The 25,637-nt window shown below is 37.7% G+C and overlaps 1 protein-coding gene across 6 annotated transcripts in view; it reads left to right on the top strand.

Annotated features, from left to right (window-relative positions):
• Positions 1-23,593, top strand: part of LOC143358126 (uncharacterized) — a 45,017-nt gene extending 21,424 nt beyond the window's left edge. The window contains exons 2-7 of one of the 6 annotated variants that reach the window (XR_013082926.1): positions 8,595-9,279; positions 9,910-10,156; positions 16,148-16,225; positions 16,853-16,990; positions 18,131-21,539; positions 21,621-23,593. Coding sequence is in view for 5 of the 6 variants with exons in the window: in XM_076795073.1 (XP_076651188.1) it covers positions 9,247-9,279; positions 9,910-10,156; positions 16,148-16,225; positions 16,853-16,990; positions 18,131-18,381 (747 nt within the window). In the remaining variant the exon portion in view is untranslated. Of the gene's footprint in view, positions 1-4,203; positions 4,320-6,446; positions 6,774-8,135; positions 8,522-8,594; positions 9,280-9,909; positions 10,157-16,147; positions 16,226-16,852; positions 16,991-18,130 lie in introns of those variants that run through there. The other 5 variants (XM_076795073.1, XM_076795061.1, XM_076795055.1 and 2 more) reach the window with 5 other exon arrangements.
• The last annotated feature ends 2,044 nt before the right edge of the window (positions 23,594-25,637 follow it).

Below are 25,637 nucleotides of genomic sequence, written 5' to 3'. Positions count from 1 at the left end.
ACCTAATATTTTCCGTCTTTTCTCACTTTTCCGATAAGTGGAATTCGCGATAGAAGAAATTCGGTGAAGTAATCCAATCGTCAAGCCATTTTCTGATATCCTCGTAAGAGCTCTGAAGCTTTGCTGGGGAATCCCATGCTGCATTGATCGGAATAAATGGTAATCTGATGGGGCAATATCTGGTGAATATGGCGGGTGTGGTAGCACATCCCATCCAAGCAGTTCCAACGTTTCCTCGCCTGGTTTTCCAGCAATATGGTCCGGCATTGTTATGCTGAAAACTCACTTTATCTAGTTTAATGTAGTACAGCCGGACAGGAGGTGATTACACACAAAAAAAGTCGAAAATGTGGAATAAAATTATTTCATACGAGGCTTTGTTTTCGAGGGAATCGAGTGTGAAAATCGTCTGACGGGTCTGTGCACGAACCACCAATTCTACTTACAAATGCTGAGCACGCGAGTTTGACGGATCCTCCAAGTCGATTTTCTCGGAGACCAAGTCTCGTGTGAATAAATTTTATTCTAAATTTTCGACTTGTCCTTTCATGTCGAATCAATTTCGATCACTCTGTATTGCATCAGAAAATCCGCGGACCGATTCGAATTGGAAAGCTGACGGTTTTGTTCTCTTCAATTTCGATGCGAAATTAGTTGGTCGAACAAAAAAAAAAAAAAATGAATTCCACCGGCCGAACAAAATTCATTCGCTGAACATCCGCGGGGAAACAACCGTGTTCATAAATGCGGTATGAATGGGGGAAAAAAGCGGGCACGAGTTTCGCGAACTAGGCCAGATGCCGGTAATTCCGCAGCGTGAGGGACCTTTTATATTCTTGTCCACGCCATGATAGACCTATATACTTCTCCCGTAATTGCTTTATCAATCAAATTATCCACCGCTTACGCCAAGCACCGTGTCTCGCCTTCGAAAGCGCAACGAATCTTCTAAAGTTTCTCTACGAACACATCTCGCAGTGTTACACGGGGTGTCCCGAAAATGTTGTGCTTCCTTGAAGAAGGTGATTCCTGAGATCATTTAAAATAACTTTTTCCTTTGCGGAAATGTTCCACGCGGCTTCGTTGAGGAGTTATTAACGGAAAAACTCGGACCAATCAGAGTGCTGCTACAGCGGACTGATCCCGGCTCGGCCAATGCCAACGCCACGCTCAGCGGGACCTGTCGCCGAGCCGGAAGCCATCCGCTGTATCAGCGCTCTGATTGGTCCGTGCTTTTTATTAATAACTCCTCAACGAAGCCACGGAGAACATTTTCGCAAAGGAAAAAGTTATTTTAAATGACCTCAGGAATCACCTCTTTCAAGGAAGCACATCAATTTTGGGACACTCTGTATAGGCCGAGTCTCGTAACATTACTTCAAATAACTCGTAAGTTATTCTGTAATCTGTTTTTTGTTATTTTTCTCTTTTATCGAGATAAGAGGCTCACTTTCAGTTTTTTTAATAGAGTGCCCAATGTTTTTTTCTCGAATTCGGATAAGGCAAAAAATTCTACGTGAAAAAGTATTATACCAAACGGGGCTCAAAATTAATAATTCCTACAATATTTGTAAAACAAATTTCATTTAATTCTAATCGGCTTTACTAATTTTCAGTGGTTTTAATATAATATTAATTTTTGTGTACGTACACCTTATCTCGTGTTTCATTATTTTACACATGTCACGCATGAACGATCCGCAGCATAATCGCTAATCCCTGTCGAGTATTCTTGTAGTTCGCGAACTAGCGGAAGCCACGTGCGCGGATCCGTGATCGAGTTACGAGCAATCATTGTCGGTTACGTGAACTTCTACTAATTGCAAGGTTGGCATTTACGTTTGTAGTTGTAATGATATACAAATCAGTTCGTTCACTCGAAATAATGACGTAGAATCGAGGATCTGACTTAATTAGATCCACGGATGACTGCACTCTTGCTGCGAGATACCGTAACTCCGCCAATCTTGTTATGCGAATGCAGAACATTTCACGTTTCGAAGGAAATAATCTGCTCCTTATGTTCGGGTTCCGCAACTCGAGCTTCTCGACTCTTCGCGGGGTATGTCCCCCAGTGGAGGGGATAGGCGAACTAACTAAGATCGTGTAGTTTCGTTCGGCTTAGATCAAGACTTTACTGTACTGTGTATTAACACACTTTTAACCCTTTGCACTCGAAGCTATTTTAACTTTGGAAGGAAACATTTCATCCGACCTAGAATATTTTCCTTCTATATATTTGTTTTCATGTTATACATACGAAAATGGTGCAATTTACTCGTACAACGCTGAAATGTTTAGTAATTTATTAAATACAAACAAATTTAATAATGGTACAATAATAATACAATAATATATACAATAATAATGGTATAATAATGCGAAAAATATTTTTAATAATGGTACAGCAGTTTTTAGTGGTGCCTTACAGTCACCATTCGAGTGCTAAGGGTTAATACTGTGTTTTACTTTTAACGTACAAACGACAATTCTATTTGTTCCAAATTTTTACGAATCTTGATAACTACAATCCTTATTAATTTGACAAGGAATGAGCAATTTAGTTTTTCGAATTTTTTTTGTAAAAGAGAAGATAAGTAGTTCAACTCAAGTTCTTGCAGATTTTCACACTTTTACAAATTTTACTGATCAGAAATGAGTGGTTTCATTTAATTTGAATTTTCTAAAATTTTTCAACGAAAGAGATAGTTTGATATAGATTGTTCGTATGTCTTTATTTGTACAATTGCACCGATTCTAAATTGACTGCGTGGAACAGGAGTTAAATAAAATTTTACTTCATCTCTTAATATTATTTTTTTAAACAACATAATAATATTTTCAGATTTTTATAATCTTTTATTGTCTTATATTTCGTCCAGTTAATTGCTTCATAAATGCATAAAAATCCGCAGCCTACCGATCACAGTAAAGCAACGACACGTTATTCTAATCGAACTGAAACGTACTAGTCGCACGTAGCATGTCTGCTCTTCAAGAAATAGCATGATATAATAGCAAAACTTCACGCAGCAATAGACGCTCCAAATATCCGAGCGAGAGATACAGAATTCCTGCGGTTTTCCTTTGACATCGCTATTTTTAACAAGTTATGACCGCTTAATCTGTTTGGCTACTCGAAATAATATATGTTCCGTCCAACTGAAACGCGAGGCAAATTATGCGAACGAGTTCAAAAGAAATGTGTAACGTCGCCCGGGAATTAAGTTAATTGTAGAATTATGATTCCTAATTCGATTGCTGAAAGTTCATTCAGCGAGGGATACAGAGCTAGTCAAAGCACTCTGACGTTTCTCCGTGTGTATATAATAATTCATATACACAGGTTGATCATGAAGATCGTTTTTCACGTTCGCGAGTCTCGTAAATTCAGGCTGCACGTGTTGCTATGATAAACACATCCATCGACAAGCCGAGGCGTTAAGATACTTTTGGTGATCGGTCGATTGCCAGTTGCGTTCTCATTCGCACGGTATCATGATCGTTTCACAGTTAATATTGATATTGAAGGAGTACTCTTCTTTATCGTATCCTGTGCTTAAGCTTAATTACACTATTAACGAAACGATAGAGATATACTCATGTGGAAATCTCTCAACGTAATCACTGGACTGTGGATGTTTATTCATTCACGGCACTTAGCAAAATCTCGGATTACAATAAACTATATTAACTATATTAACCAAAATTGATAGTGTTCTTATTTTATTTTTAGCTCAAGACATTTTTCTAGTTTCCTGACTTTTATAAAATAAGAGATAATAATAGAAATGATAATTTCCGTACACATTTAAGAGTTACAATTTTCAACATTTCTATAATATTATAATTTTAAAAAATATTTACGATATAGTCTGACATAATTATAATCAAGTTTGTAACACTACACAAAAATTTCTGCAAAAATACGAGCACAATATTGTTAGAGGAAACAGTAAATAAACGTTGACAACTAAAATTAGTGTTTAAAAAGCGGGCTCGGAAATTGAACTTCAGCTTTCAATTTTTCATATTTCGCAAAGTGCTAGAGTAGAGTACGATTTATGTTTATTTTTATTTATAAAGAATTTTTTCGATCGTCCTACTGTCCGCAGTAGAAACAGACACTCCTGGCCAGCCAGGAAATAATTTACGGCATCGTATACGATTCCGAATCTAACGAACTAATTTACTAACTCGCAGCGATACCAACCAATTACGCAACAATTATGCGAGACATAACAAGCCCCCATTGTTCCCGTCTATATTTGAACGTCACTAGTTGGAATCCGTTCGCTGTAGTCTTCGCTGAAATCACCGTAAGTTAATTATCCGAACGATTCTAATTAGCCGTTTGTTTCATTGGAATGCGTATTTTGCCAAAACTGCGTACACCAAGGGAGATTAGGTTACTTCGATTTACAATGAGATGTCTGGCCAGAGTTGATATTCGCTTGCCAAATTCATGCTCGGCGTCGAACTATTCTGTTTAACCGGTCCACTAACACGCGTGTCAATTTCTACATTCGTGTTCTATTTTCTCTGTATACTGGTTCACCGGTGTACTGGATAGTATCGATAATCAGGTAGATACAAAGAGGATACTGAAATAATCCATGTAACGCGTAGGCGTTATGTAATAATGTAATTTTGTATGGAAAACAGAAATTTTCGTGTATTGAAATTTATAGAAATCGAAACTAAATGTTTGGTTGTTCCATTAAGGGTTGCATTGAGGCTAAAAGAAAATAATAATCTAATTAAACTGTACTTATTATTTTCTGTCATTAAAATCCTTCACTATCCTGAAAGTTGTTACATTTACAACTCATGATTCTACCTACAAATCTCTGAGTACAAAGAATTCTGAAAAAGGCAGTAAATCTTTCATTTTGACATTTATTAAGGCCTCGCAAGTGAAGTATTCTTTTGAACCACTCTGCCGAAGAGATATATATATATATAACAAGCTAAATCTTTCCCATAAATCTTTATACTACAACTTGTTATTTTTCTCTTAATTTTTCTTTGATGCTTTGTTAATTTAGTGCTTTAAGAATAGAAGTTTCAGTGTTCAGAATCCCACGTATAAATTACTATATAAAATTTTATGTCGTGAGCTCCACAATTTCATAAAATTATTTTTATTTCTCTCTTAATTCACTCTTAGTCGTTTTCATTTCAATTCAGAGCTTGAATAATGGTAATTCTGATATTCAAAACGTATGGCCAGTAAATAATGTGGAGATAATTTTATGTAGCATATCCCGCAGCATATTCCACAAAAATTTAAACAGTTTCATGACTCCTCGGGCAACGTGCCTCACCGCACTCAAATTAACGGGCCCATCCGTCTAAACTATGAAACGTGTGCTTCTAGATTTCTCCGCCAAAAGCCGACTCTTAACAGAAGATGGCATTAGTCAGTATGTTCTGGCATGATTGCTCCGTCTCGCCACTCGAGACTTTTCTCTCCGGTTTCACGTGCTGCACTCTCTTTTCGCGACACAGTGGCTCGCCGCTTTTTTGGCACGACAGAATGGAAACAATGAGGTCGCGTTTCGCGAATCTCGCTCGACAACATCTGAAACAAACCTGAACAACTGCGGACAACCATAACCGTTCGAACCTGAATTGAAGAACGCCATAAGACAGCAATCAGCAATCACCGAAAATATGTTTGGTTCCCAATTACCGTTCTCAAGTTTTGTCTATTCTTGACAAAATTTTTATTCTTTCGACCGAACTACTTTTAATTGCAAATAGTCAGACTTGTGGACCTTTCAACAACTTCAACAATCCATTGATGTTCTTAAACAGTAAATAGTAACGTGGCGAGGTAGTAACAATTCATCTAAATCCACAAATAGTTAGATGATTAATACGTGAAATAATTATTCATTGCACCGTCCAATTTTTGTTAAGAATCCTTAAAACTAGTCTAATAATAATTATCATTTGCAACCAAAATATTCAATTTTTCAATGTGGTAGTTTTCTGAAAATTTTCTTTACATTCTGCGATTAATGTCTTCGACATAAATAATATACGAGCTTCGCTGAGTTCCGGATTGTTTTCATAAATTTTTAGGATGACTGTTATTTTTGGTTCGCGTAGACACGACGATAGCAAAGTGGCAGCAGAAATTTACCGGCCGCCGCGTCTTTCGGCCCCCGACGGTGCTTCCATTATAATAATTCAGTCTTCGAAATGCTGCGCGCTGACATTTTATTATCAAACGTTTTCTCGCTCCTTGGTCCCGATCGAATTATTCGTTACGTAAATACGCGGGCAAACCTCGTTACAATGTAACAGCGCCGAGGAAGATGCGAACGCGTTCGCATAATCGCGTTAGACGTTACGCGGCATGGAAAATCCTATTATTATTTTTTTAATCGCGGGCCTCAGGGGCTAACCCGATGCATCGAGGAGGTCGATTTCTTCTTGCATAAATCGATAGTGTAATCCTTCAAATATATTCTCGCGGAAATGTTTAATGAAATTCGAAAAAAACGGGGCTGTTTCAGCCATCGAAGATGCCCAAGGCCTGGGGAAGGAAAGCTTTCATTAACCCTCGGACTCCTGCGTGTTAAGGCCTATGCCGGAGTCGTTTCTGACCCATGCCGACACTTCACTACAGTTTTCTATCGATATAAGGCGATGCCTCGGGACCGGCTTTCGTCGTATTTCGGATGAAGAAGAAAACGAGGGGATAGCGATTTTCTTATTTCGAAATGAGAGGATCAATTTTTCTTTTTCCGGCTCAATAACAGGTCCGTGCTGAAGGTATACTAATGAGGTAGTGGTATATACTCGGTTTTTGAGAATAGTATGAATATAGAATCAAGTACGAGTACAGAAATTGACGGCATGGCCCTCGACTATAGGCTGCGGATAAGTCATTATAACTCCTGTATGTATAGCTTTCCTTGATCGAAAAAAATATGTTTAATTACTTCAATGACGTGGTAAAATAGCCCCAAAATTTCAAAAGGATTGGTTACACCCATTAGCTCCAATAAATTCCCAAAAATTCCGTCGCTTTCGACTGTTCGTATCAGGTCTGCAATTATAATTGCAGCTCCGCAAATTTTAACTCTCTTGCGTGCAACTCTTTCCGCCTAAAAGAAATATATTTAATTACTTCAATGACGCGGTAAAATAGCCCCAAAATTTCCAAAGTATTCGTCGACCCCATTGGTTGCTATAAATTCCTTCGTTTTCGAGGGTTTATTTCAGTCTCTCCCCTGCAGGCAGGTTTTCAGTAACATAAATATTGATTAAAATGTATACACATCAAAATAGGTTACATTTGTATAAATTAGCTGAATATTCAATCTTTCGATTTTCTTATTTGTTTTTGTAAATTGCATTTCCAGTTTCGGCTGCAGTTCAGAGAATGAAGTCACCGTTTCTCGCAGAATTAGCGATGTTGTGCGCTGTGTTTTCTAACGAAATGTCGAAAGACAATAGCGTGATAAATCACGATAACCACAGCGAGTAGACTGTGGCTATTAACCCGGCGTATGTTTCGTTGGCCAATAATTACGAAACGCGCGGCGAACAAAGAGAACGCTTTAAATAAACTGTGCCATTTATAAGGCGAGGGGTGCGGAAATGTTTTCTCTCTTCTGCTAGATAGTGCTGTAGTAGTGCTATGGAAAAATAGAATACTATTAACACTAGGTTTACGGGACCCGTTAAAATGACGGGTTCTAATATTTTCAATTTGAAATTATTAAATTCCAAGAATGCATACATGAGAAATTATTTTAGCATTTCTTTGGGTATATATTATTTTAAAGAGATTGCTAGAAATGTGGGTAGCAGGTTCTTGTTATTTTTAATAAAATACTGCAAAACTGTCACTTTTAATGCTCCGTAAACCTAGTGTTAACGCGACAACCGTGAAAAGTTTAGCACGCAGAACTTTTCAGCAGAAGTATTAGGAAAAAATGGCTACAAAAATTCTAATTATACAGGAAACGAATATGAAAAATTGCATTTTTTTAAATAGTAAAATGTCCATAAATAACTGTTCACCATTTTCCGCACAAATATTCAATGTTTTCACTATGTTTGCTAGTAGATGAGACGCAGTAAAATAATTGTCACATCCGCGTCAAACATTTCAGTTAACGCTCGCATTGTTCGAGCACGGTCGCAAGATGTTCTACAATTCTCTAGCAGCATTTTCCATTTGGCATTGCGCGTTATTTCCTTTGGCTTCTGCGGCCTGACTTTGATGCGTTCAAGACTCGCAATAAAAGCAGAAGTGGGGGATGATAATTCGACAGAAGCATTCCGCCATTTGCCAAATAATTCGGACGTGCACTGACCACGGTTACGCTTGTCGTTTGCAAAACGTGCTGCTCTTAATCCACCGAACGCTGCTCAATCTTCTTGACATCTCGAAGATCGCTGATCTGATAGTCGACTGCAATTACGACGTCGATAATTCCGACAAATTGTTTAATATCACAGCGTGTTCCGTATACTCTGGTTCGCTATACTTTCTCAAGTTAATTTCGTTAGCTGAAGGTTTAATAAAGCGTTTTTAACACTACCGAAGTTTCTTTTTTTACTGTTTGCAGGTGTGTGCAGCAGCTTTTCGACGGGCGTTGCCATAAACCCGGCAGCATAGTTAGCGAAGTAATCAAGATTCTAGCCGAGCTTGAAGAAAAACTGCTGTGTCCGCGGCGGAAGGAAATGGAAGTCACCGAAAGGAACTTGCTGAACAGCGACGAAAGTGATCAGAATGAGTGCCCGGGAGGAGTAATGAGAGCATTTGATAATTAAATTAAAAAGGCAAACGCACCGCGCAGCAAAGGAGAGGAGTATACCGGAAGTATTCGAGCGAGAGAGAGAAAGAAGTAAGGAACCGTGTTTTAATAGAACGGCCATTTACTTTGAAAACACCGCCTGGATCGCGGGGGAGGTGCAGCGAGTTATGTTGAAACAAGTTGTACGCAATTTTTAAATTAATTTAATGAAAGTAAGAAATCGATTTTGACAGACGAAGCTGATCGTTAAAAATAGAAATAAAAATGTAAAATGCTCAAACTGTAGCGACGATATTACACTCGATTGCTAGTGGATGTGTCAGTGCTATTTCTTGAAACTCCAATCAGTGTACAAGTGAAATTGAGAGGCAGTGAACGAGAATGTACATTACAGAGATTAGGTATTAGCCCAGTGAAAGTCGATCGACTCGGTCTTCGATAAGTAGATAAGTAAAGCGACAAGATGGCGAGTCGGATGAAGTCGTTGTACAACCAGGTAAGAATTTGCATTAATAATTCAGCAAATCTTCACTTTGAAATCTGATGTCTGAAAAATTGCGAAATGTCCCCCTCGCGTGTTTCTTCGCACACATTCCAAATAAAAATCTATTTTAGTGTGAAACTCGCCACGGAAAGTACAATAAAATTTGAAGTTTTACGTATACAATTTACACAATTAACAACTTTCTGTGAAGAAACCTATGCTTAGGAAAATTGCATTATTAAGAAAAAATAAACACAAAAGGGAAGAGAAAAATCCTTTATCCCAAAATTCTTTAATTAAGAAATTAAATTCCTTAAATTAAATTAAAAAATTAATTGAATTGAATTAAATTATTTTAAAATTCTTAATTCGAATTCTTTAATTCGTCTGTATTTATACTATTTCATATTTCATCGACTCATTTTTCTGATAAATATAGTCATTCTCGAGCCCCGACCATTCTCAGAACGGATGTTGTATAATTTTATGAAGACTGGCGCGAAGGTGACATTGTTGCACGTTTATCTGGAAAATTCGAAAACTGTAGTCGAGTTTTTTGGGGATGTTTCGTTGAATTTTGTAATGGCGATATTGAAAGATGCTCGATGGTGAGAAGAGAACTGAGAGTACTATGACACCCAGGTAATCTTCGAGAGGCGAATACTACTTGGCTGCACGATCCTCGTGGGACTATCGGTGTGCACATGGTCGGTGGCTATCGGAACCGATCACTGGTTTACTATCAAAGCACCGAACGAAACAGGTTTGCCCCTAGGAGATGCTGGTAAAGCTGGCAGACGATTGCTCTACAAGCACATGGGTCTCTGGGGAGGCTGTACGCATGGTTTAGCACCGGAATCCGTCAATTCCACCAACATGCAGCCCTACAGTAAGTACAAATCGTTTTCAACAGTAAAACCACGAAACGCCACAAAATCGAACCTACTTCGTCGACCGACTGACAATATAACTGTTATCGTGGTCACTTCAGGTTAGGGCTGTGAACAAAGACACACTCAATACATTAAACCTAAGTATACTTCATTATTATACTACTTACACATGTATACTTAATTTATATTTCATTTATTTGTTTTTTATTTTAAATTTTATTTCTTGAGATCTAAAAATCGAATGCACAAACACGCTTATGCTTCATTATTGGGATTATAATGCTAGCCTTATACATGTATACCTAATTTATATTTCGTTATATTTATTATTATTTTCAATCTCACAAATACACTCGGAAATTTTAATAATTGAAGCAGCTTAAAGAGTTAACTAGAAATTTTGGGGAACTATTATTTAATTTAGGGAAATTATTATACGGCTCATATATGGCATAGTGGTCAACGTGTCGATTTTTCATAGTAATGATTGAATTTTCAATAATTTTGTACTTACCATTTGTCTCCGTATAGGTTTTATCTTAATATTTTTAATTATAGACTGCTCCAACCCTTAATTGGTCGAGTGGTGTTAACGGTGCAATATATTCTTTCAGATAGCGTTTCTTTAATATCTGTAAACATAGACTTTCAGAGAATATTTTGGTTAGTGGAGACCATGTGTAATACACTAGTGAAAAAGTTTTTAGAAATTTGTTGCAGGGTTAAATTTAACACGAAAACAAGTGCTAGTTATATATCAGAACTTTTCCTTCGGAATTAACAGTTTCCGAGATAAACGAGTTTGGAACACCAACTTTGAGGTCACAACAGCTGTCCACTCCATTCGCGTAACTCATATGTTATAAGTCTAGAGTTCTAGAGTAACTAGAGTAGAGAGAACAGCCATTATGGCCGTCGGTGTGCCTCCGGCACCTTGTCTTTTGCGAAACAGTAATTGTTGCGAAGATACAGAAATTTATAGCAAGCCTATCCAGTATAATGTCGTTCTTTTAATATTCTTAAATAATATAACAATTCTTTTAAATTCGCAAACAAAGAATTAAACGTCTCGCTTCTATCGCTTGAAATATCGTTGTAATAAAATTTCTGCATAAAATCTACAATCCAGTTGCGACTTCATAATTCATTACAACTAACTCCATAATGGGGACCTTCGTGACCCCAATAAAATACCTGTACACTAATTTTCAAATAATTTGCAAATTTGAAGTTTATTTATTTTCTTCGGAACATTCGGGGTTTTTCACTTAAAACTATCTTAACAAATTTTTAAGAATTTTTAGAAAAGGCCCCAGTATAATACTTCGTGGTCTAAGCAATCATGGTACCACTGAAGGGTTGAATTCTCAGTTTTAATTTTCTTAGTATCGCAAAGTTGTCTAAGCTTGATGCAAATTGCTGCAGAATTGGAGGCAACTAATTATTTTCGAGAAGCTGAAATCATGTCTTACGATCAACATAATTTGGCTTAAAACGAGTATCTCGACGTTTCGCGAGACAAGCAATTCCTGTTTATTAACTAAAGTAATTTGAATGCGTATGACACGGTCGAATATAACTCGGCAACGAAATTTGAATGAAAATACTTCGGACAGTGTCCGCCAACTATTCGCTCCGATATCTGGCTCGAGTTGGCTGGTATCTTCGTTCGCATGCTTTCCAAATAATTAAATACGCTACAGATTAATTTATAGCGGAGAAACGTTCGGTAGCGACGTGGTCACGCGTTGCTTGAGACGTCCGTTAAGAAATTTCACGACTTCATCGAGACAATGTCCTGATGTTCCGACGATCCTAAATTAAAGCTCCGCAAAAGCTGTGCTTCGTGACGAGGATAGTTCTAGCCGAAGACCGGAGTGGCGTCGTTTCAAGAAAGGCGGGATCGTTGACCTAAATATCCGCGGGCATAGTCAGACGACATCGTTTTGTATACAAAATTTCTACGGGGCCGTGAATCAAGTGACATTGTATACAAATCTATAAGGGAGCGAAGGACACCTTCTTGCATAACAATTGTCTAGCGAAGAGGAATCTTCCTGCACTTCTGTGCAATCCTCCTCCTCTGTCTCCTGTTCCAATTTTCTGAAAGGGTATAGCCGGATGAGGGGGTCAAATATGACCCCAAATTGATCTTTCTTCATACCATTCGATAAAGCCCCAAAGGAAAACTCTCTATATCAAGTTTCAAGTTGCTACCCCTATCACAAGGGTAGGTATAGCGTGAGCGCGGTTTAATGAATTATGCTCTATTTCTTCCGTTCCGATAAACCAAAAATTACGAAAAAATTCATTAATATTCTACCCGATGGCATACACGACTGTGAATTTTTTCCGAATTTTCGGCTGCGAAATCGATTTTTAAAAAACTTTGAAGAGTCGATCTAGCTTTAGTCTCTGTCTCCTGTTCCAATTTTCTGGGGGTGTATTGCCGGATGAGGGGGTCAAATGTGACCCAAATTGATCTTTCTTCATACCATTCGATAAATCCCCAAAGGAAAACTCTCTGTATCAAGTTTCAAGTTGCTACCCCTATCACAAGGGTAGGTATAGGTTAAGCGCGGTTTAATGAATTATGCTCTATTTCTTCCGTGCCGATAAACAAAAAATTACGAAAAAATTCATAAACATTCAACCCGATGGCATACACGACTGTGAATTTTTTCCGAATTTTCGGCTGCGAAATCGATTTTTAAAAAATTCTGAAGTGTCTAGAAAATTGTGTGGAGTCTCGTGAATATTTCCAATGACGCGCGAACTTTGAAGCGAGCATGTGCAGCAACGTTCCAAATAATTATATCTCGATCGCAAGCAGACGAAATAGTAATGCTTTACGTTGTCCGCGCAACGTGCATTTCGGCCTTGCACCGGTTGGATGTAATTTACGTGTAACGCTCTCGTGTTTCGGGCAGGTTCAAGACAAACTGGCTATTAATTTTCTTAGAAATAGCCGCTGAGCCTTATGAGCGCGATACCCTACTTGAATCGCAGTATTTGATACGAAGATTTATTCGCTTTGCTGGTATGAAGTTGTTACGATGCCTGTGGAAGGCGGTGCTATTACCATGTATAAATATTTATGCGAGGGATATTCTTGCTTAGGTAGCGAACAGCGAAAGGCAATTCGAATGCAAAAATATAGGGAAAAATGGACAGTAAGAGGGTGTCGCACAAGACTCTGTTTTTTGGGAATACTTCCTCATAAATTTCAACATTTAAGAAGAAATAAAAGAATTACTTCTAATTTCTAATTAGAAAGAAAGAAATTAATGATTTCTAATTAGAAATTTCCAATTAGATTTCAGATTATTTCTAATTTTTTTAGTTCTAATTTCTTTTTCTTCAGGATAAGAAGAAAATTTCATACATTTAACAGTAGGTTTACGGAGTACTAAAAATTACTATTTTACATTACTTTATGAAAATAATATGAATGTATCTATCAAAATTTGTAGCTATTCTTTTTTACTAATATATTTTTTTTATTCGTAAATTAAAAATATTAGAGTCCGTCATTTTGACGGGTTCCGTAAATCTAGTGTAAACGGTATTAAATTCCTATATCTCTCTACGTCGAATTAAAACATTTTTCTGACATTTGCTCCTCCAAAAGACCAATTAGAACGTTCCGTAAAACGTACACACATTTCTGTTTAAATATTCCGGTACCTTTTACCCGATAAAATCAGAATGAAATCACATTCTGTGGTATGAAACTTTGGAATTTTTCCTTCTCCGACTGTGTTATATCGAAAAACTTCGTTCCATGTGATTCCTGGAATTAAATCGCTTTATGTAATTTGCAATTCGACGTTTAAATATTTGATATTCTGTATGCAATGCAATCAGAATTCGATACGCTGAATGGTAGAATATCGTTGGCCTCCGTTCTTTCGAGATATAATTTTTAAACTCTTTGAAATGCTTGCATTTGCAAAAGTCCAATCGCAACACTTCACGGGATTTTTGCACAGTTGTGATGAAATATTGGACACGTTTTTCCTGATAAAATGAAAATAACTGCATTCCATTTGTCTTTACAATTTTTGGTATGTTCTCGTTGACAAATAGCAATATTCCAATAGATTTCGACTTTAAATTAATTTACATTGGGGACATGCCAATATAAAACTATTGTGTTCAGCGAACATGGGAAAAAATTTTGTGTCTTGACATAGGAATTAAATAAACTATTTAAAATTTTAATTTTATTGTGCGTCCGCAAAGCCGCAATTATTTGACCGCGCACGATCCTGTCCTGTTTAACACCAGGTTTTCTAATATTTTTAATTTACGATTATTGAGATTGTGAAGATCCATCTACGTGGAATTAGTTAACAAATTTATTTCTTTAGGCATATATTATTTAAAAAATGGTTAAAAACTTGGATAGACACATTCTTCTTATTTTTATAAAGTGATGTAAAATACTCACTTTTATTGCATCCCTTCAATTTCGACCATTAGACCCTCTACCGAAAGAAAAGCATTTCGAGCATTCACAGGACTTTTCGTTGAATCTCGTTTAAATCTCGATTGTTAGTCCATGTCCCAACTGTCGGATCACAGAGATAACCAGTTCGTTGTCATTAATTTACGGACCGGAGATTGCACGTCTCTACGTAACATGTTTTACAATAAAACAAACGATAGTCCCGGAATAAATGAAAGCTCACGGGGGTCCCTGGCTTTCGTTCTCCGCCATGCTTCGTCGGCCATATTTTTTCTTCTTTTTCTGGTCACACTGTGCTCTGCTTTTTCTCGAGAAGCTTATCAACGACATGTTCCGACCGTTTCCTGCTCTCCGGAAATTGTTTTTTATTTTGAGAGAGAGAGTCCACCAGCTTCCAATAAAAATGATCGAAACGGTAAATACGACCGCATTTTTTCTCTCTCCTCGAGAAACACTCCGCTGCCGCGAACACCGTCGTCGTTTCGCATAGCTTCTGCCGTCTCCCCTTTTTAAACATCGTTCAACGCAAAATTACACAGCAATTGAATTTCTTTTCCATCTCACGACGCGACACTTCCCATTGTTCTTTGGAACGGGGTTGTCCGTGTTTATTTTTTCATTTTTTTCAAGATGGACTTCCGTTTCGCAATCCAATTTTCTAAAGAGAAATTTTCGTCCGCGTTTTCAATTTCCTTCTCTTCAACTCCACCATCATAAGTAGCCGGCAGATTTGCGTGATGGAAATTAAAATTTTTTTGCAAAGGTTTGACGTAATAATATACTAATTTTTGTTTACTAATTTTTAAAAAATATCCGGTTCCAGATTTCTTAATTTACAATTACTGAAATTCTAAAGATGCTATGGTGGGAAATGATTAAATAAATATATTTAGTAGAGCATAAAAATGAAGTAAAGCAAATAAATTCAATCTCGCCATTTTTATGAGACAACATGTATCGGTTACTTTTAAGGCTCGGTAGGTTTAGTGTTAAGAATTAATTTTACTTTTAGTTTAAAATTTCACTCGCGCGTAAAATATTTAAAAAACAAGTATCCAAGTTGAAATGATATCGGTTTATTTTGATTGGTTCCTAGCAACGAATCACGCATTTTAGCGCCAGCACAAAACGGATAAAACGTTTTATAGTTGACGCAGGAAGTCCATCTATATTTACGATAAAACGGGCACGTTCCGAAGGAAATTCGATCGCGGCCGAATGGTTATTAGCCAGGATATAAACACCGATCAGAGTGTTATTGCCTCGGGAACTGCTTTTAAAGGCCTCGTTTGTTGGTAACGTATCGTGACGCGGGACACAAATGAGGCGAACTGGGCAGAGAAAGATGGTCGGGATAAGGAAATGGTAAATGAAGGCTGCGGGGGAAATGGATGGTGTGATCGCCGGTAAACCGGGGGGATTTATGCTTCCACGATTTAGGCGTCATGCGAGCTTGTCGCTAGAGAGTTGGGCTAATCGATCGGATGATAATTATCAATTTGTTATACTGTTTCAGAGGAGTGCAAGAATCAGGACATGTTTCCCACGGACATACAGATCAAGCTGGACCCTGGATTGAACAAGACTGTCGTCAGTAAGTAATAAATTAATTGTATTCAACATTTCGCTAGAAAACATACAATATTTTGTGTAAAGGCACGTCCATTTTCCCCGAATTATTTACCATTACTTGAGCACTATTACCGAGGACAATGACAAACCTCTTATAATTTAAAGATTTCTTAATATAGGGAAAGAAACAGCTGATTGCTGTGTAATAATTCGTGTGACGATTAGATTTTATGCATTTATGGTAAAAATAATAGGTACAAAATACAGTTAATATTTGTCAAAATTATTAGAAGGGGAAGTACAGTTCTACCTAATTTGTAATCATTTGTTTCAAAATTGAATCGAATCGTTTTATAAAATAAATTGAAGTTGAATTGTGATTTTGATCGAAGCACCATCAACACGTTAAGCGCAGAGTAACCGCAAGTTTGTATATAAACAGAGGTCACCTCCCCGAGTCGACCGACGCGTCGCCTAAACGAAAAGCCTAGTGTCGGTCCCAGAACGGAAAGTTCGATGTCGGTCCCCTGGGACCGACGTAACGCATAACGTGTTGAAGAGTCGTCGATTACAGGACTTAAGAATCGAGTAGGCTCGACAAGAGCTGAATGATTCATCAGGCGAACTGACATATTCTGATCATTTTCAGATTACTCGAGGACTCAAGTGTCATTCGCAATAATCAGCCTGTTCGTGATGATAATGAGCTTCTGCTTCTCGATCTACACGTTCCGCAATCCACGATACATGTTCAAACGACTGGCCGGTGGCATACATTTCATTAGCGGTAAATTAATTATCTTCTGATTAACCGACTGACCAGCGTAGCAGCAACATTCGTAAATGATGTTCTCGCTTATACGTATAGTACCAGTAATGGGGATAGTTCGAACAATCTGCGAATTGCTGCATTATGCAAAGTCGTTAGGTACTTTTACGAAAAGCAGAGCTGGGCTACGAAAATTGGTGAAAGTTTCACGATTGAAAGAAATTGAAAGTTTTAATGGTGAATATTCACGACAATTTTGTTCGATATGCAGATTGTTCGATAGAGAGGATCGTTTCTTTTGTTGCCAAATTGTCTATATTTTTTCAAACAGTTTATCAGTTTCCCTACAATATTGATTGAAAAGTCGTTATACGACGAGCTATACAGTGATTTCTCTATGCATGTAGCCAAGACCTGGATGATAAATGTCGCGGAATTATTCACGATTCACGACGCTGGCAAGACCCGTGTTGTTGACATATATCAAGAATTCACTGTAGATATTATTAATGCAATACATTTTATAAGACATCTCTCGAAACAGCCAACAGTAATAAAATTGTGGTCATTTCGTAGCTAATTGTAGGAGTATCTCCGTAATTGTCGTACTGTAGTATCTCGGTAACTGTCGTATCGTCGGGTCAGCCGAGCGACAGTTCTACTAGAGGAGCTACATTCTCTGTAGCGTGCCGAACGTAGAAAGTGATAGGGATCGAGAAAGAAAGAGACACTGAGGCTCGACGCTTCGACTCTCTGCTTCTCTTTCTTTCCCGTTCGTCGAGCTCTTTCACGTCTGAAACTGTAATCGCTTATTACCCGAGTAATCATAATCGTGATTACATCGTGTTGGACATTATTTTAATCAGAAAAAGGAGACGGACACCATAACGAAAGTTTCGTAAAAATTAATAAAAAATTAGGAAAGTTGCAATCTTTTGCTTCGCTTGCATTAGTGGGAGTCTCACCGACATTCGACCCCTCGCTGACTCGGTCGTCGAGCGTGCTTCCGTGGAGAGGGAGCGTCCCAGTGGTGGGGCTAAAACGTTGACAGTTACGGTAGAGACCTTCGCGACAGTTACGGAGATAATACTGTATTCGTATTCCTGTTTGTTTGTCGTGGTCGCTGGTTAAATGACAAAGCGTCGCCTCATGTTTCAGCCGCGTGCAACATGGTAGTGATCCAAGTGTTGCTGTCGTCGATCGAGTTCGAGAGCAAATACGTGTACGCCACGTTCCCTAAAGGCGCGATCCTGAGGTACGGTTTCTCGTTGATCCTGGCCTGGGCGGTTTTCATCAGCAACTTGCTGGCAGGATGCGCGTTCATGCTGTTCTCGCGGAAGAGGAAGCGGGACAAAGCGCCGACAGAGGAGATCGCGATGGCGGACGAGCCGACCATCATCGGTCGTTGATTCCCATCTCCCTTTGTTCGTTAATTCGCGTCCGGAAGAGAGAGAGCCTCGCGTGTGCCAGCCGAGGCCAGAGACCCTCGGCACGTGATCCACAAGGCACCGCGAGGGAAGGAAACACGAAGAAAAGACATGTACATACGCGCCGTACGTGCTGAGAGACAATCGTTGAAAGACGCCGCCGCGCCCGGACAGGACAATTCAATCATTCGAGCCTTGTTCAGCTCGACCGCTTATGTGTGTGCTACACCGTTTTTGTGATCGTTAGGTAAGAAACTGGACGTCGGTGCACTGGCCTTCGCGGTTTGACCGTTCTTGGGGACGTTTGACCATTTTGAAACCGTGGCGATTAGTTTAAGAGGTTACGTACCTTTCTAACAATTTTTTTTTACGTACAACGTTATGAAAAATTGATACCTGTGTTTTATAGCACGATGTTTGAGTACTTCCTGAAAATATGAGTTGAATATCTTGAACTGGAGAGAGGTGGTAGCCATTTTTCCGAAGTCATATCTATGAAACGTTCTGCTGCCCTTTGTGGTATAATATGTGTCTTCGTGGTTCTCGGTTTGATCTAATACACATTTTTTATCATTTTTCTAGACAAATAAAGTTTTTAAAAAATAGTTTTCAAAAACTAATATTGAAAAAATGAATTTGTATGATTTGTATGATTCGAATTTCTGGATATGAGTAAAGAAAGAGATAGGTGTACGAATATAACATTTGTTTCGATTAAGAACTCGATGATAGAGCTGAGGATGTTATTGGAACATTTTATCCAAATTGGTCTGGTGGACTTTCAGATAATTTTGGTACCGATTTTGAAAAGTTCATTTCGAGAAAAACGCCAGTTTAAAGTTTCAATTTTAGTGTTAGATCGTGCTAATGGAGTATACGAATTTTGAAAAATTTGTATTTGTTTCGTTTTACGAAAGGTACGTAGCCTCGAAAATGAAGGCTGTTTTATCCGGTGAAATCAGAAGGCCATCGAGTATAGACCGTAGTTCTTTTAAAAATTCGTTTAACACGCTCGCTGCCAGCTTTTGTTTCGGCAATAGCCTTCACGGTCGTAACTAGACTGTGGATTTTATGCGTTTATGACAAAAATGGATTGGTGAAATACGAAACTATGAAGGCACTAGAAGAAAGAGTTCACGAATATTGTTACACTGTTTGCAATATATCAAAATTATTAGACGATAAAGTTTCTTTTCATATTTCGTTTCTGTTTCTTACAATGTACCTAAAGATTTTTTATTTTGCATAAAAATCCGCAGTTTGGTTAAAAGTTTTTATCAATCACTTGTAGTCGATGATTTTTTTAAACATAAACATAATCCCTTTATGTTCCACAATTCAAATTTTTATTCGACAAAAACGAAAAATAAAAACAGTTTTGAAGGGTTCCATACTTTTTTGTTTAAATTATATATGGAAATTGATCTAATCTAACGTGATTTATCAATATTGCAATCATTAAAATGCAGTTCCTTATAATAGGGTATTGTTTCCGAGTATCGATTCGGTGTTAGATAATTGCTATAATAGCGAATGCGAGTGCACTGAAACTCCCCACTGACTCCCAAGTGGTTCAGCTGTTCGTTACAATACCATAGTATTTTCTCTAAAATAATTGACAACTGTATACTATATAGCCGCCCTGTTGCAAAACATTACTGGAACTAATCACAAAATGCCCGCGAACGAAATAATCAAAAATCCTCCGACTAATGGCAAATACTATTTTTCTACATCAGATTGCCGAAATTTAGAGTGTACTATTGATCGGGACCATTCTGATTATCTCGAAAGATTATTTTGTTCTGACAATGAAATTGTTTCAATCGAAAATTTTCGAAAGCACACGAAAAACATATAACAATATGTTCTATTGATTAACAATTCGATCAACAGACGGAGCATACACTGTATATGTCTTTGAAAGACACGAAATCATTGAGGTACACTATGTATGCAATTAGTGTAGCAAAGAATTTTAATATCCTTATAAATAATTTAAAAAGTTGTTCACATTGTTACTATTCAGCATTGAATTGTTACAGATTCAATGCGACACAGAAAATTGCTATCGAGATTGATATTGTTTAGAAGAATCAGAAAAATGGTCGAAAACATAGTAAAATATAAATACGTTGAGAGAAATATACTAAATTTTCAACAAAAGTTCTGCACAGCCCAAGCAAGCTGGAGCTGCTGGTTAAAAATAGCTTGAGAAAACACTCCACGAGAAAGTATAGTACTTAAAAACTCCTACACTAAATGCTAGATTTATAAGAAGTTAACTACAATCTTGCGTGAAAATCGTTTGTATAATTGTTGCTCGAATGAATCGTTAACTCTAGTCACCATTAGGCTACGGATGTTTGAGCATTCACAATGCGTTCAAAATTGAACAAAATTATGTTCCCCTATTGTTGTTAAAATTCAAGACTGCAGATTTTATGCATTCGTGAAAAACACTTTACAGTAAAAATGCTTTACAAAGAATTTAAAGATTTATTAGAGAGAATTTTAAGATTTATTTATTTATTTTGATTTGATCGTTTGCAATGAAGACGAAGTTAAAAGATTATTTTCAACTGATTGAAGTCATTAAAAAAAGAGATAAATGTACATGGACTTGCTGTATATTGCAAATAATGCACACAATTTTAATTTCGTATAAAACCTGCAGTTAGAATTTCGATTTCCGTGCAATTATCCACTACAATATCCGCTTACGCAAACATCCACAGTCTAATCGAGACGCATCGGGGTTCGAAAGATTGAATCTCTCCCCGATGCTCGATACCGACGCCATTTTCTACGATGCGAAATAGAATTTAAGGAAATTACTGAATAATTAATATTCGTGTCCCCCGTATATCGTCTCGAGTTGGGAGACAGTTTCGACGCGGCAAGATGGAGCCCGGAACTCGAATACACGAGCAAGGTACACAAGTTCGGAACTCGGTTAATTTACACTTTAGTGGAACAGCGGTATGGAACTATCACAAGATTCGCGGAGAAATGTCCTCTGACAAGGATTCATTGCCAATTTCCTCAAAGAAGATTATCCCGGAGAAGATATTCGGCGCCGAAACGCCGAGTTGTTTCGTCCTGATAAGGTCTAGAACTATAGTACGTCCCAGTTTCTTGTCACTGGGTCTGAAGACACTTCGAAAATTATTCATGCGGATTCCAAACTTTCTAATGAGACGACGACGCGAATCAACGAGACCGATTATTTAAACAAAATGGAAAGTTCTTAAGCTGCTTGGATCGAAAAGACGACAATTTGTTCGTGCAATTTGGAAACGCCTTCTTAATAAATTAAATTAATGTTGGTATTCGACGAAGTAGATTGCTTAAATAAAATGGAAAGTTTTTAAGCTGTTTTGGGGCCTCATCAGGACCGAAGTGACTACTAAATAATTATACTTAAAACTCTAGTCGATCTTGATATCCTAAACATCAATAGTACAACACCTTTACGATTAAGGAGAGATTTATTTCCTTCGCGAGGAAACAAGTACTATATGAACCAAACTATCGAGATATGTAATAGGTTTACGATTTACACATATGATTCTAGTCGAACTCATATCTACGGTGCATCGTTTTCTGAGAAAAGTATTTTTTAATAAAAGTTTAACATGGTTATGCTGTATGTTCAACCCTTTGCAGTCGAATGGTAACTCTGGGGCCATTTTTGTATTACTACATTCATTTTTATTCAATAGACTGCGGATCTTTATGCAAAATAAAAATTTTTGAGATCGATTGTAAGATGGGAGTCATATAAAAATTTCAATTTTGCTTTAATGATTTAGCGAATTTATTCTTATTTTCTTTTGATCTTTCCGATGTTTTAAATTTCACTCACTTTTGTCACAAATGCACAGAATTCGCAGTCTAGTAATACTTTACTCTTTATAAAATATATATATATATATATATAAAAATATAATAAAATATATATTTATATATACATTCTTTATTCTGGATGAAATTGCTGGCAAAACAGCCTCGACTGCGAAGGATTAACACGTACGTTTCCGAGTCTAGTCAAACTTATGGTGATCAACGCAATGTCCGATGAAATTGTCTGTACTCACCGCTCCGTCGAAGAAAAATGTGTACTGTAAGTCGTTAATAGATTGCAGATGTTTATGCTAACTTTAATGCACCAAATATTGATTTATCAAATATTTCTCAGATTAGTGTAATCGACACGTATAAGCATCTGGGGTGTAATTAATAATAATTACAATTCTAGTCGATTAAGTAACATAATCGAGTTTGCAGAAACGTGAGTGGTGCCGACTTTGTCGAATTTTCGAACAGGGCTTGCAAAATTCAAGAACTCAGATAATTGAATGTCTATTTAATTGAAGAGATTCTAGTTCCTGCAACAAGGAAACCTGTCTGTATGAAAGACTATAATTTTGCATAATCAAAACTATCGACAAATATTCTTTCATGCTTCTTCGAAAGAGAACATAGCAACAATTTGTAGACGATACTATGTACAAAATAATCAAAAGGAATTTTGAATTTTGATCTGTTACTTCGAGAAACTCGTTTTCCTACTAAGAAATGTCTCTTGCATAAGCGAATTGTACTTATTATAATACAGTTTACGGGCAAAAAATGCAAATTTTTGCCACCATTGCCATTTACGTACATACATATATATACATATTTTTATTGAGCACATGTTTATTCGAGTTTAAAGTTTGTTATTTTTTTTTAATTAACAATGTTGATGACGAACGTTTGCTAATTATAGAGGTGTGTTTTTGCATCTTCTAGATTTCATCCTAGTTGGTAATAGTTCATTTTAATTCGCTCGGTTTGTATGTATGTGTACGGGAAAGAGTCGTTTTTCTTAATCAAATATATTAATGGACATGATCTATTTTTCATACTACTACTTTGATAGAGTGTTTCGAATATGCTTGATCACTTCCGACGATTCCCGGGTAATCATTGTATCATACTGATTATCAAACGTTCATGCGAGAACAAATTGAGCTGAAGTGTCTGGTTGAACGTTCCTTAGCTTTTTGCTTATAAAGTATAAGCGGCTGCCCACACGTCCCGATAAAAGACATATATATATATAGTTTGTATATGCGTACGTGAACACGAGAATGATTGTAATTGTTCTTTTCCACGATCGAAATAAAGCGCATTCACGTCTGCTAAACGTAGTCTTTGTTTGCATTTGTGTCTGTTACTATATATACGATATATAGTAATATATCGGGCCTGGGCAACTTCTACCCCGCCGTCGCTTCACGATCCCCACCATCAGTGTACAGATTACCCCACCACTGGCCACATCATATCCTACCGTTTTATCTCTCTTGGAGGCAACCTCCTAACAGCAGAGAGGATATGGGAGTGTTCACGCCCGAGGTTTCGGCGTTCCCATTTTTGTAACATCGCCTTTTTAGCATGGAACACAACCCACACCATCTTTTAACATGAAACAGAACCTTTACCACCGACGAGATATATATAAAGACTGCCAGCCCCTGTGTTAAACTGCGAGTCTCAAAGTGGGTCCCAGCCTGGCAGTCTTTATATATACCTCGTCGGTGCCTTTACTAAGCCTGTGGCATAAATCAGAACTACCTTCAACCAATGCTTCGTCCGACATTACCATGGATCGAAAATTGCTAAAACGACGAAGCACAGACGAAGTATAGGAGTAAATCATTCACCCAATGTATTTTTTAGTCTTACGTCCGCGGGCATCGACGAGAATCTTGTCGGTGTGCAGGTTCTGTTCCAGGCTAAAAAGATGATGCAGAAAAGTGGGGACACTAAAACCCCGAGCGTGAGCACTCTCATTTCTTCTCTGATGGCACAGAACCGAGCAGCTTTTAGCATGAAACAGAACCGAGCAGCTTCTAGCAGGGAACAGAACCGAGCAGCTTCTAGCAGGGAGCAGAACCGAGCAGCTTCCAGCAGGGAACAGAACCGAGCAGCTTCTAGCAGGGAACAGAACCACAGACGAGGTATAGGAGTAGACCAATCACCATATGTGGTTCCCGTGTTTCACACAAAAGCAACTGAGTTATTTGGGTGCTATGCGCGTGTTTTGCGCATGAATAGTGCTTGTACTGTGCAGGTTTTGGTTCTCGTTTTGTGCGTGTCTTGTGCGGATTTTGTGTGTTGATTTCCATCTTTTCATTTCTCATTTCTGCATTTCTTCAATTTTCTACATTCATTTCTCATTTCTTCATTTTTTCCTCTCCTCCAGAAATACCCGGGGCATGGACACTCTCGTATCCTCTCTGCTCCTATATAGGTTCCTCGCTCCCTGCCCCCTTCTCCTACACTCCATAGGAGCAAGGTGGGGAGTCACGTCAGGAGTGAGAAAATGGCTCGCATGTGGCTCGCGAGCCACCTGTTGCCTAGGCCTGTATAGTGAAAAGAAGAAATATAGATCGAGAAGTTTGAGTTTCACGTTTTCTTTATTGTTATTAAATTAATATGTTGTTCAAGAGACTTATATATGCATACGTATGTGCCCAAGCGTGCTCGCATGCGCGTCTGCCCGCGTGCACACACATCGTATGCCTATACGCACGTATGTATGTATTGTATATAACAGCGACAATTACAATGCATCGTTTATGATCAGTAATAATAATCGTAATCGAAAACCTTACCCGATTACTAGATGGAAACAAAACTGGCGAAGTAATAATAATAATCGTTAATAGTACAGTCGTATTACTCATAACCCTTAAGTCCATCGTTTAATGCTTATATCACTCGTTATAGATACAGGGATACAGAAAAATAATACCGCGCGGCTGTGGTGGAATCTTCTTAAAGTATGTATGTATATATATAAAAGGGGATCGAGGACTGTCATTAGAATAGTTTGCTCTCGCACGGATTCGCTCTGTCTCCGGAATCGACACCCAACGGTGATCCAGGATCTATGGTCGACAATGATCGTTGCAAACGGGCGTCGACGCTTCGAAGAAAATCGCAATACTTTTTGAAATTGCTTAATTCTACACCTGCGAGATTTTTCAGATTTCTCAAAATTACAAATTAATGCTCTTATGACGATTCTTTCGAATCATCCGATTTGCAAATTTCTAAATTCTGAATCTTTAAAGTTCTCGAAGTTTTCAAACTTTCAGATTCCTAAATTTTTAAATTTTGCAATTTTTGAATTCTGGAGTTCTCTTGAGCTCTCAAGGTTGAATCTTTAAAATTTGTAGATT

This window comes from Halictus rubicundus, chromosome 1 (genome assembly GCF_050948215.1).
Source record: "Halictus rubicundus isolate RS-2024b chromosome 1, iyHalRubi1_principal, whole genome shotgun sequence".
NCBI classification, from domain to species: Eukaryota; Metazoa; Arthropoda; class Insecta; order Hymenoptera; family Halictidae; genus Halictus; species Halictus rubicundus.
Note: the sequence above shows the minus strand (reverse complement) of the source record. Positions and strands in the feature narration are given on the sequence as shown.